At 38.8% G+C, this 12,544-nt stretch overlaps 3 protein-coding genes across 3 annotated transcripts; all 3 read left to right on the top strand.

Moving 5' to 3' along the window:
* Positions 1–805: 805 nt before the first annotated feature.
* LOC113678268 (uncharacterized) lies at positions 806–1,466 on the top strand. The gene has a single exon (XM_027195146.2). The coding sequence runs from the start codon at positions 913–915 to the stop codon at positions 1,354–1,356; it is 444 nt and encodes a 147-aa protein (XP_027050947.1). The 5' UTR covers positions 806–912; the 3' UTR covers positions 1,357–1,466.
* A 3,133-nt stretch (positions 1,467–4,599) lies between these two features.
* Positions 4,600–5,895, top strand: LOC149049739 (uncharacterized). Its single transcript, XM_089191460.1, has 3 exons — positions 4,600–5,158; positions 5,291–5,388; positions 5,545–5,895. The coding sequence occupies exons 1-3, from the start codon at positions 4,729–4,731 to the stop codon at positions 5,749–5,751; spliced, it is 735 nt and encodes a 244-aa protein (XP_089047586.1). The 5' UTR covers positions 4,600–4,728; the 3' UTR covers positions 5,752–5,895.
* A 2,014-nt stretch (positions 5,896–7,909) lies between these two features.
* LOC149049738 (substance-P receptor-like) lies at positions 7,910–10,877 on the top strand. Its single transcript, XM_089191380.1, has one exon. The coding sequence runs from the start codon at positions 9,331–9,333 to the stop codon at positions 10,507–10,509; it is 1,179 nt and encodes a 392-aa protein (XP_089047506.1). The 5' UTR covers positions 7,910–9,330; the 3' UTR covers positions 10,510–10,877.
* Positions 10,878–12,544: the final 1,667 nt, after the last annotated feature.

Below are 12,544 nucleotides of genomic sequence, written 5' to 3'. Positions count from 1 at the left end.
AATTAATTAAAGTGAATGTCAGGAAACATTTTTTGGTCGGCACATATGTAAAAAAAAAAAAAACTTAAAGGACTCTTAAATGGGATATTTGCTACTCGAAACTAGAAACAAATAGGCCGACTCCTGTAAGCAGGATTTGTGAAGCATGTTTAAACGGTTAAATAGGAGTATTATCGACATACTGCTTTGTATTCGAATCAATTCAACTCACATACACGAACACATAAGTTTCGGATGAAGAAGCGCGTTGTTGCGACTAAACGGCCAGAAATCACGGTAAATGAGGACTTTCCGGGTCACATTTATCAAAATATTCGATTATTAACGCACACCGACTTTGCCATCTATTTTGCATGACAAAACAGATTTTTCTTGTATAAACAGCCTTAAAACCGAATAACTACGGGTGAATTTTTCGCTCTGTCTTAACAAAAAGCTTAGGGTACTGTAAGTTGGATAGTCAAGGGTTTTATTTTATCGATTAAGAACCGTGAAAGACACAGCCAAAGTTTTAAGACCTTTCTTATGCCATCGTTCAGGCCAACAGAAATTGTGATTATTTCAATTATTTTGAAAAATTAAATCACTGCTATCAGATAAAAGCTCTCAGTCTGTATTATGATTATCTACTTCGTAGTTTATGAAATACGGAAAATAAAGTCTGAAGCTCTCAACTCATTCGACATTTAAGATGTACCGGAAGAATTATCGCAGCTGCAAGTCATGAAACCGAAAAGTCCTTACCTCCCACTTGAATGTCACAAACATTTCCCAGAAATTTATTTTTAGCTGGACCTGTTTGCGCAGGCGTCGATTTCTAAGAAACAATCAGCGTTCATTCTGAAATATATTGTAAACCTCAATATTTTTAAAGCTATCTCAAGTTAGACAGCAAGGAGAAGTTTTTACGCTATGCCCTGGTCAGCATCTCAACAAACACGCCTTGGATATGAGAAAACGTTGCTTGAGCAGTACTTCCGAAACCGTGTATCTTGGATCGACCCAACAGGCAACACCAGGGTCGAAATCAGAGTAACATGTACCAATAACAAGGAGTACACATTGAGGATTTACGTCCCTTCCGATTTTCCCAATAGCTGCCCTGAAATGGTGGTAAGCAGCCCATCGCGTTGCTTGAGTAAGCGAGACGGAGCGGAGATGTGTTTTGGAAGCGATGACGACCACACTTGGGGAAGCAAAGATGGCTGCACGAAAATTTGTCATTACAAACCGGCCGCGTGGACAGACGACAACACGCTTTACCAAGTGACCATGAAAGGTCTGATTTGGCTAGAGGCCTATGAGGCGCATCTCCGCACAGGAAATTCCCTAAGTGATTACCTGCAGCATTACTAAATGAGCGACAGGGATTTTTGTGTATGACTGACTAAATTATAAGGTTATCTAAATTGTACTGATTTCAATTCAGAAACATTTCAGTATCAAACTGATTTATTTGGTTCTACTTCTGTACCAAACACAATAGTTTGCTCAAACTTTGGGGCAAACTTCTGGTATTAAAAGGGATGGCAATTTCATTTTTTGGTGTACGCAACTGCAATTTGGAGTAGAGTTTAAAGATAAAGGAGGAACACTTACTGCTAACTACCTGATTTCATGAAAATTTCATTTTCGAACTGATTTATTTGTTTCTACTTCTGTACCGAACACAGTATTTTACTCAAATGTTAGGGAAAACTTCTAGTATTAAAAGGATGCGTTTTGCATCAATAACTTTTTAAATAACTAGATGTTCCTGCTTTTCTTGAAACAAACGTGACCGCTACTATTGAACTGTAAAGCTGTAAAGCACGTAACGGCTTTTTTATTCGCGTCACCTCCGTCTCCTTTAATGAGACGTGTACCCTATTTTATTTTACTGGCAATGAGCATTGTGAGTAAATGAAATATTCTATACAGTTACTTTAGCGCAAAATTGCGCAGTGTTGTTTTGACAAGAATTAAATTTTGACATAATCACAAAAACTAATCCATTTCTTTTAGAATTACTGTAAACTGATTTAGATCTGTCTAAAAGTAGTTGGTCATAAAGATTTCAATGCTAGCCCTCAAAAATTTTGAGTATTGTTATAACCGATAGAATCTCGAAAGTCTGTTGAAATGAATTTTGGGAACATTTTAGTTTTGTACAAGTTTTTTTAGACCATTTCACTTTCTGTTATGACAAACGGTGTTCATAACTTAATGTAGCCTACAGTTATATTAAATATATCTCAATGTATCGTAAATCAAAGGGCTCTTGGAGCCAGCTCATTCATGTTATGGCTTAAGATTTTATCGATTTCTTGGACTTCTTGAATATAGGTGCAGTTGAATTCGGTTTATGCGAACTTTCGAGACTTTTGGAATGAATTCTCTCTCATGTTTGGGTAGGTTTGTGATAAGAAAACTTGTGCGTTCGTCGTGATGAGAATTGGGAAAAAGTTTGTGTGGGCTAGAGGTAGGACGGGCAGAGGTCATTAGGCAGACAATGTCCTTTTTCTTTGTGTGCGTGTGTGTGTGTTTGCGAAGTCACCAAACAGATGAGAGATAAAACCACCAGAAAAGTAAACAAATGGCCAGTCACGAAAGCAACTCTTCGCTTTTCTCTATAAAAATTCGCTGGTTCCCCATGTACTAAGCCAGTAACAATATAAGGCACATATGGAAAAATCAGTGTGTACACCCCTGAACGTTGAAAATATATCAAGTCGAAGGAACAGTTTTGGTCTCGGTCCGCATTTTTGTCAACGAAATGAAAACATATTGATTAAAACGATGAAACGTACGGACCACGTGCAAAGCTGTCAATTGTTTCTCGAATATTGCGCGTGTTATATATTCAATAGTGACATCTCCTTTACTTCTACATTTACATATTTTTTTATTAAGTTAGCCAATTCTGTATCGAAATCTCACCAACCAACTCGCGCGCAAAGGCTTGAAATTTTATTAAGAACGATTGTGATTAAGAAACGGGCAAGGGATATTCCACAATAGTGCAAATAGTCGTGAAACTGGGATGATCGCGGAAAAGCGATTGCGTGACTCTTGGTGAGTTGTAAGATAACGTGTTATCACGTATCAGACGAAAAAACAGTCTAAATTCTCAGTCTGCACTTTGTACCCAGTCTGCAGTCTACATTTTGTACCTAGTTTGCATTTGGACTCGGTCTACAGTTTGTGGTCTGCATTTTGTACTGACCGGTTGGTATTACTGTTTTTGCTCGAGCGAGCCTCAAGTCCCGGCCGTAATATTGGAGCTCGAAAAAAAATTCTAGTGAGACTATCTTGGCCGCTATGATTGATATTTGGACTATATGTTGAAGAGCTCACGAGGAAAAGTACAATGATAGAGCAATGATTACTTTATACTAACTGAAGACGAACGCAAATGCACAGCTTAATATGGCGACCTTTGATGCTCTTTCGCGTGGTCACAGCTTGTGTTTAAATGAACCCGCTACGGGTCCCCCAGGTGTGAACATTTCGGTATCTCGATTCAAGTCGCATTTTCAGAAGTTCTGAAATAAGATTTGAGGGTATTATTTTTATTAAACCATATAAACATTTTATCTCTAAGTTTCTGAGCTTCATCGAAATTAATTTATGCATGCGATACATTGCAACTTCCGCACGCGGAATACAACTTCCGTTTACGGTAAACAACTTTCGTCATCATTCCGTCTTCATTTAACCATGAAAATTAAAAAACAAACTGCTCAAGGTGCTGTGTTTAATGAATAAACGACAGCCAAGTTACAGGGAAAAATTAAGATTGGTCGGGTTGACTGCCTTCCACTCAACGCATTATAAAAATTATCAAAGTAAGCTCGTAGTTTTTCACTCGAAAAGCGTACGACCTAATTTCCAAGGCTTGCTTCACTGTGATGACCGGAAATCGCCATGATGAGCTAGCTGCAATGGACCTCAGCGGGATCACAGTCGCTCGTACACTCTGATTTGCGAACTTTTTAACAGTTATGCCAGTTTTGTTGCGTTTTTCGTCATTCACGAAATTATAAATACTATACGAGTGTTAGGCGTGCTTAAGTTTTATTACTTAAGCTTACGACAAATTGAGTATGAAAATCTTCAAAACTCGAATAATCCATTTCGTTTTCTTTTTGTTTATTTTAGTTGGTCTCTGCTCACGATATAATTTCGTAAGTTTCGGCGCTTGGTATGTTTACAAACCCTAGTTTGTTTGGTGCTTCTGTTGCTACTTGCCAACTCGCTAATTCCTAAATTTTACTTTCTATTTCAGTGTAATTTGCACTGTTATCTACAGGCTGTTCTGTATCAATTGATGATTTGATGATTCTGTATCCCAAGAGTTTGTTGTTTGTGGTTTGTTTGTTTGTTTGTTTTTTTTTGACAAAAGTTAGAGAGGGTTCCGGAGATCGTCGGCAGATGGCGTGACAGATTTTGCTCCGCTCTGTGTTTTGTACCGCGTTGTATCAAGCTCTTTCAACCAATAAGAGCGAAATGAAAAGGAACTTCTGACCCAAAATTTGTCTATGTTTTTTTCCCCTTTAAATAAGAAAACGAGAAATTTCGATTGACCGCGTAAAAGTAGCTAATCACACCAACCGATCAACTTCTTTAAATTAGTTTAATGGCTAACTAGGCCCATAGTCGGAAAGTAACGGATACTGTCTGCTTCAAGCGTATTTCTTTTCACTGGTTATTTAAGTTGATTTCTCATTGAAGTCCAAATCATCACATATGCGCATACTAAGGGAATTTAATATACAATTAAAATATTCAGAGATAATACTTCTGAAAAGTGTGATGATCAAAATCGCTTTTATGTCTGTTTCAGACGTGACTGTCGCTGAAATAGAGATTCTGAGTGCGGCTGAAACGAAAAAACTAGTGCGAGAAGTCTATGTTTTCGCAGAAGGAGTTAATACTATGCTCCTCGAAGTGAGGAAAAAGGTAAGACACCTACGTGAATTAGCTGATCACCTAGATAAAGTATGGAGAAGTTGTAAGACTGCTTCAACCTCAATCGCACGCGGTTGTATGACCGTGGCAGGAGAAGTTGCCACTGCCATGACAGCTGGTGCTGCTTTGCCATTTCTGATTGCAGGAACAGCACTGGTGCCTGCGTTGACCTGGGCGCAAGAAATATTGAATCCACTTCCAACTCATCGCTGACCCAGGAAGCAGATGCTGCCCTTAAAAAAGTTTTCGGGAAAATAGCTGAAGTTAAGAAACAAATTTAGATGTTAAAAGGTGGTAAAGACCAAACTCGATGGTTTTTTTGCTGCTAAACTTGCCGAAGATATGCTCGGTGTAAACCATCCGGCAGTGGCCTTAACTGAAGGTTGTATGCACCCGGATCTGTTGGCAAATTCGATGAGTAAGACTGCCATAAAAGCGGTGAGTGACTTAGCATTGATAGTTGGTGTCAAGGAGGCGACAACTGCAACCACCAGGGGATTGTTGAGACCACTTCTAGAAATGCCCTCATTCTTGGAGCCAAACACATTGCATCGGAAGCTGGATCCAAGAGTGGAGCTGTAGCAATCATAAAAGCTGGCTCTACAGAGGATCCAGGGCTTCGCAAGGTTACAGCCAAATCAGCTGCAAAAGCCACAGCCTGATTATTGTACGGCCTTTCTGGTTTTAGATGCCATAGAACTGCATTCCACAGTCAGGGATATCATCGAGAACAAAGGCTCCGATGCATCCAGAAGCCTCAGAGAAAAATCAGATGAACTGGAAGTACTCGTGTCTGCATGAATTTATGATTTTCATACCCTAAAAAAGCGAGCATACCCTGAAAAAAATAGCTTTTTGGTAACTTAAGAGATGAATTAGAAGTTGTTAGAGCAAAGCAGCATCAAATTAGAAGAGGGATTCAAGACTCGTTAGACGTGGTTTGTTCACCGCTATATCCCCATGCCAACGTAAGCAATGCTATTTCAGTTACATACAGTAGTAAATAAGATACGCTCACCTATTAAGACTAACAAGGCCTGTGATAAAGGATAGCTTACGATAGAAATAACTTTTGGTTTTCGGAAACGTTATGAGAACCCACTAAGTGATAATGTGAGTAAACAAACTTTCACAGGGTTGACGTCTGCCTTTTTATTAAATGATAAAAAAGTGATATTACAAAAGCCCAAATGGACAATCTTGGGAAATTTGGATTTATTTCTCAAGGTCGAATAGGTTTCCGAGTTATTATTTTTTTCATTCATTCCTGACTTGGGGTTAAACTGGCAACTTTATCTTATGAAATCTAAAATTCAGGCTTGCAGCAAGGAATTTTCAGAGGGTTGACACATTGACAAAAATAGAAACAACATACCATGTGGTCGACATCTAAACTCTGTTTTGAGCAGTAGTGGCATTTTTGCTTTCTTCGCCGCTTAAATTAAAAGGTTTGTTTTTATGCAGAACTTTCGAAACAATATCAGATAGACGTGAATCTCTGACACCCTACGAGAGAAATTATTAAGTTATTTTTTCACATATTTCTTGATTACTCAAGCAAAACTTTACACTTCCCTCGTATCGACATTACCTAAATTTTTTCTGATTAAACTGCGACGAAAAAGGGACGATCTCTCTCCGAAATCGATTACTTGGAAGTCGAAGCATCCTCTCGCCATATATCTCCCTCTAGCAACTTGCAACGTTTGCCGGCCTTGGCGATCCCAGAAATCTTTTTGCAAACACAAGGATCCTATTACAGACTTGCTTCTTGTCCTGATATCTTACAATAACAAGTCGCTGGCCTGAAATCTCAAGATATTGTTCTCCTTCGATTAAGTCAGTCTTCCAAGTAGGGTAGTGTAGTGGTCTTGCGGGTTGTGCACAAAATCCGGCGAATACGAAACATAAACTAGAAACTGGAAGATTTAACTGACGGTCTGGGGTCATAAACACAGAAGAAGACTTTAACTGCCACGCTACTGCTAAGTTGCAATATGGCAATCCGAAAGGGCAAAAAGTTGATGGCAATTGGCAAGGTATAATGTCTTGTTTCGATTTTAGTTCTCCGTTAAGCTAAAACTCGTAGTCTATCGGAAATTGGAAATAAATGGATACCCTGTAGTGTAGGCGTCTTTTTCAGAGGCCGAGTTAGTGTTTAAAAGCTCGCAAAAGTTAACTTAGTCGCCATGTTTGTGTAAAGGTCATCGAATATACCACCTTCTCGGTAAAATTTATTTCTGTACACATCTGTAAGTGCTCTAAAACTCCGGGATGGCGGCCTAGACTTAATTGCGAAAATACTTAATCCAGGCTCACCACAGATTCGTTAGTTCTGCAGGCTGGTGAAAGGTAACCACCGAAGAAATGATCAGTCGTGGAAAATTAACGATTGAAATTAAAGATCAAATTGTATCTGCATGATTTTCGTGAAAATTTCTCTAAAAATAGCCTCCTGATCGTATAAAACTAAGTCACACTTCGAAGTTCGAAACCGACATTTTGAGCAAAGAGCCCTCGGTCAAATCGCTACCAATCCTGTTTCCCTAATGATCATTAATTACGATTATTTTACGCAAACTAGATACTTCACACATGAAATAACGATAAGGTATATACCTAACTATATAATTTACCTACAATATTTTCGATCTCAGAGCTCACGCTTTCGGACGCGATCTTTTTGCATCTGTTTCAGTGAGAGTGATTTACTTAAGACCACTTCTCTTGAGTAAGCCCCGATATGCGCAAAATATCGAACATGTGTTTCGATTATTCATTTCCAAATTGGCGCAAAGTTCAAAGAGTACATGGCTTTGTACAAACGTAAGACATCTTCAGTTTATTCCTGGCTGGTTTTACTTTAATTTAGCTGTGTTCGAGGAGGATATGTGTCAGGGATGAAATAAACATTCTTTTTGATTTCTTGAATCTTCAGATAAGTAATTTCTGATTTGTTCTGCTCAAAGTTAATTTGTGTTTTCCTCTTGCTTAAATATAGAATATGAAATTTCATTTTCGTCTTGTCATGATGTTTAAAGATGAGTTTGGATCACTAATGGGGGATTTCCGTTTTGATAATGAGATGTTTTAATGCGAAGGCCTCATTTAGCATATGATATAATGCTAAAAATTAACTTAAGGTGTAGCCACGTGAAAGAAATGGAAAGATTCGTTCGCTTTTAGTGAAATCTTCTCTTTATTTGTTGTCTATTTTTTCTAACCCTTTAATGAAAGGGAAAGCCACAACCGCAATGGTCAAGTACGAAAAGCAATAGTTTCCATCGACAAACAAAGTTTCTCTCAATAAAAGCGTACATCAATCTCACTCTATATCCAGCAGGACCATCAAGTCCTTAGAAATGTTTGGATATCTTCTTGAAAAGAGTGCCGACTATTTTTATTGCGCACTGTAGAACAATGTTTTTATCTCTGGTAATTATTTTATGGCTGTAGGCGAAGGATCGAAATTGTTTGGGCTTGAGGAAAGATTATGGATCGGAGATACCAAATTAAACCACATGGTTCTACCCTGTCAATACTTGAAAAATATCGATTTTATTGCTAATACAACGTTATTATTTGTCTTCTTAGCAGAATATTTTCTTTTTTAAGGATATGAACCTTTTGCCTTTTTTTTCCCGTCAAAGATGAAAGAAGCATTTCTGAACTAATTCGCAATTTGGCCAAACTTTTCCTTCTCATAGCTAAAATCCGCAAAAGTGAAAACTTTCTTTGAAAAGATCATGCCAGTCTTATTAATCATTTATACTTGCACAATTTAAACTGAACATTTAACCCTACTTTTATCCGATGTCTCAAACGTCTGTGTTCTCTAACATCAAAGTATACGGCAAGAATAAGGAGACCGTCACAGGATTTTAAAAGTACATATGTTATGATTATGTTTATCTTCGTTTATTGAATAAAAATCTCGAGTGTCAAAGCCGATATCCGAATTCATTTTCTAAAATTGGCGAAAGTGTGACAATTCATTTTGATCAGAAAAGCGTCTTAACCTAATTTACACCTAAATCGCAATGTTCATCAATGAAAGAATTTGCATTTTGAAAACCGAGCTTTTGTAAACATACCCACGCATATAGTGCTGCATATTTTTTGTTGTCAATTCTTGTTTTGTTTCCATCGCCTTTCGAGAGGATCGCCTTTTATTCATGGCAGACTGAGTGGCTGGCGGTGTACACAGAGCGTTCAATCTAAGACGGATTAATCATCTCGAAGAACAGGGAAGACTTAAAAGCCCTTAAAGTGACCGCTGCTAATCGAGCGTAAAAGCCCACTTTACAACGTGGAATTTAACCGTTTATCCAGAGCCGCGTTGTCTTTCTTCTTCCCGCGAGCTTTTCGTACTCGTTCGACATGTTAAACCAAACTGTACCAGCATCTAGCTTTCCTGCGGAAACTAGTCAAGATTACCCGTCTTGCCCAGAACAAAACACCAAAGAGTATGTAAAAGGCATCAAAGCAGCCGCTTACATCTTAGTGATACTGCTTTCCCTGTTCGGAAATGTTATGGTCGTGCGGGTTGTGCACAAAACCCGGCGAATGCGAACCATCACGAACTATCTTATCATCAACATGGCTGTTGCCGACCTTTTGACCACTGTTTTCAACATGCTACCTACAACCTACTGGATACTCCGTGGACTAGATATCTGGGCTGTTGGTGGATGGATAGGAGAGGCTCTTTGCAAACTACTGCCCTTCGCGCAATCACTCACAATCTCGGTTTCGGTTTTCACGCTCTGCGCGATCGCATTCGATCGTTTTTTCGCAATATTCAGACCGTTAAAACGTGTGATTACATTTCGCGTCGCCAAAGGTATCATTTCATCTACATGGTTATCGTCGGTTATCATTTCAGGTCCTCAGCTTTACGTCTCTACAAACACCGGTGAAAAAGGCCTTGCATATTGCAAAGAAAAATGGGATCCACCGTTTGATGAAAACACAGCTCCTCGAGATTACACCATAGCGCTGTTTGTAATACTGTATGCCTTGCCTCTGACGCTCATAGCATCTCTGTACACAGTAATTATGTTTAAACTGTGGCGAAGGCAAGCACCTGGCCAAGAACTGTCGTCAAACCAAGAAAATAAGGACAAGACTAACAAGAAAGTCTTAAAGATGTTAGTAACCGTTGTAATCGTTTTTGCATTATCCTGGCTTCCGTTGTACGTCAGAATGTTTGTGATGTTTGCGGAATCGGCTCGTTATGTCTGCGGTCTGCCTTACGATATGGATTTTCTAACTCTATTCCTTGGCCACGCCAACTCTGCTGTGAACCCGTACATTTACGTCATTTTCAACGAGAACTATAGAAGAGGATTCAGGACTGCGCTATCCCGGCGTCGCCGTGGAAGCAGTCGCGAGCTGTCGCGTCGCACAACTCGAAGAACGAAGTCCACAAGACTACAAGAGAAAGAAGCCAACCTATTACACGACGATTCACGACAAAAAAAAGCTGTACTGCGAGCCTTTAAAAGACAAAACTCAGAAATATTATTGCCAATGACAACGACAACGGAAAATCTTTAATTGAGGAAAGAAGGAAGGAGGAAATTGACTTAGTAGGAGTAATGATATTGTCGCTATTTTGGAGAGATAGGAAAAGATAGTGGAAAATACGATTAACTCCTAAAAGGAAGATAAGACCTCGTCGAATTCAATATCCGCTTTGTTTTGGAAAAAAAAAAGATTCAATTAATTTTTTGTAAATGTCAACTCATTATTCCAACAGCGATAATAAGTCATTCTCATTTTATTGCGATAGTTACGTAATGGTAAGAACACTTCCTCCTCGTTGACTGCCAACTTTTTAAATTGATTGATAGATAAACTGTGTCATATTTTGAAATGTTTTTATTCAGAAGTGTAATAAAAATTCAAAGATGAGAAGCACACGTATTAACGCCAAGTGTCTTTCTTCCTTTTCATTTTTTGCGCAGAAGGAAAATGATTTTCAAAGGACTTGTTTTCGCGATTGACAATTTTTTGTCGAGTAAAGAGTTACGTTTGAATGCGTTTTTAGCATGTTTCCTTATATTCAAAGATGTTTCTTCTCATTCGTTTACTTTTGCTCCGATATCCTTGCTCGATGCCTCCCCAATGTTATTAGTTACTGTCCTTCCCAAGAAAAATCAATAGCGGTGAGATGGTGCATATGTGCAACGCGTGTACTCATTAACGACAAGATAAGATGTGGAAGGAATTCAGACTTAAAGATGTGTTTTTCATCTTTTGTGCGATGAGTTTTTCTTAATATTAGTTTTTATTCAACAGTTGACCACGAATGGCTTTATCTAACACAGCCGAACAACTGCAGGTCGGAGAATAACAAGAAATTACATAGAGGAATGAATATCAGGTGTAAATGAAGTTGACATTTTAAAAATCATATTCTTACAGATTACAATACTTTATTCAAGAGAAGGAAAATAAAAATTGTAAAAGTATCTCTCGAAAGGGGATATTCTAGAGGTTAACCCTATATAAAAGATTCCCCGATAATCTCGAGCTCCTGGATATAATTCAACAAATTTTATTTCCTCTGCACCCCTTTCTTCGACAAACAAAGGAAACCATCTGGTCTTGAGTAAATCTTAATAAATCATTTTTCAGTATCACATAAAAGTGTTGCAAGCTAAAGAAGTGACTCGGAGCGATCATAGTTTGTAAAAGCTTCTGTAACCACAGGCGGCCCAAGCTCCAGCTGTGAGATGATCATCTTGCGCAATAAAAGTCACGGCGGAATTATTGGGTTAGGGTTTATTTACGACCGTTCTATGAAATTATAAAATACGTCAAATTCTCAGTAAAAATACCTCACCTTACTTCCACAACGTATCACTTGTTGTCTGACCGCTTACTTTGATAAAAAGAACCCATTTTAGCGAGTTGTCCATTTCGAGGTTTTCCACGTATATGTACATGTACGTACATGAAGATTTCCAGAAGCAAGCCAGCGGAACGAAAATTCGAGAAGCAGGTCGGTCCGCAAAAACGGACTCTCTAAAAAAGGTATGTATTTATAGCGGGCTCGCAGAGCGTAGCCCCATAATTATACAAAATAGTAGTAACCCATCAAGCCGAAAAAATTTGGACGTACGACCGTACGACCGCACAAGGTGCTACTTTTAACATGCGTGGTCGACTGTACCGCGGGCACGCCAACGCCATGGCTTTTTCCAGTAGTCCAGTGGTCAGTGCACTGAGCTCCGAGTTGAACGACCCGGGTTCTAGTCCTGGCCGGGGCAAGGCGTTGTGCCCTTGAAACGTGCGGGAAAAAAAGATGCGAGCTCCGCTTTTAGGCTTGGCTAAATCTATATATTACAGTTGTTATAAGCTGTATTTGATCTCGCTGTAAACAAGCCAGAAACTCGAATTAAATTTGCTCCTTGCGTTACTTTTAGACGATAACAAACGCTTGCCATAGATCGAAACTGTCAGTCCCAACCTTTATTTTCTACGTATTGAAAGACTTTATTTGCCTCCACTGAGACATCCCTGATGCTTGAGCAATTTCTCATCTGCAACAGCTTTCTTATTTCCTCTCGATTTATCTTTTGACCAT

Source organism: Pocillopora damicornis, chromosome 2 (assembly GCF_964200805.1).
Source record: "Pocillopora damicornis chromosome 2, jaPocDami1.2, whole genome shotgun sequence".
In the NCBI taxonomy this organism is placed as follows: domain Eukaryota; kingdom Metazoa; phylum Cnidaria; class Anthozoa; order Scleractinia; family Pocilloporidae; genus Pocillopora; species Pocillopora damicornis.
The sequence above is the reverse complement of the archived record's forward strand: the minus strand, read 5'-3'. Positions and strand labels throughout refer to the sequence as shown.

Excerpts from the sequence above, each read along its gene's own strand:
- LOC113678268 (XM_027195146.2), top strand. The coding sequence starts at position 913 with ATGCCCTGGTCAGCATCTCAACAAACACGCCTTGGATATGAGAAAACG.
- LOC149049739 (XM_089191460.1), top strand. The coding sequence starts at position 4,729 with ATGCGCATACTAAGGGAATTTAATATACAATTAAAATATTCAGAGATA. Across the intron at positions 5,159-5,290 it reads GAATCCACTTCCAACTCATC|ATATGCTCGGTGTAAACCAT; the intron begins GCTGACCCAGGA and ends AACTTGCCGAAG. Across the intron at positions 5,389-5,544 it reads GTAAGACTGCCATAAAAGCG|CTGGCTCTACAGAGGATCCA; the intron begins GTGAGTGACTTA and ends CAATCATAAAAG.
- LOC149049738 (XM_089191380.1), top strand. The coding sequence starts at position 9,331 with ATGTTAAACCAAACTGTACCAGCATCTAGCTTTCCTGCGGAAACTAGT.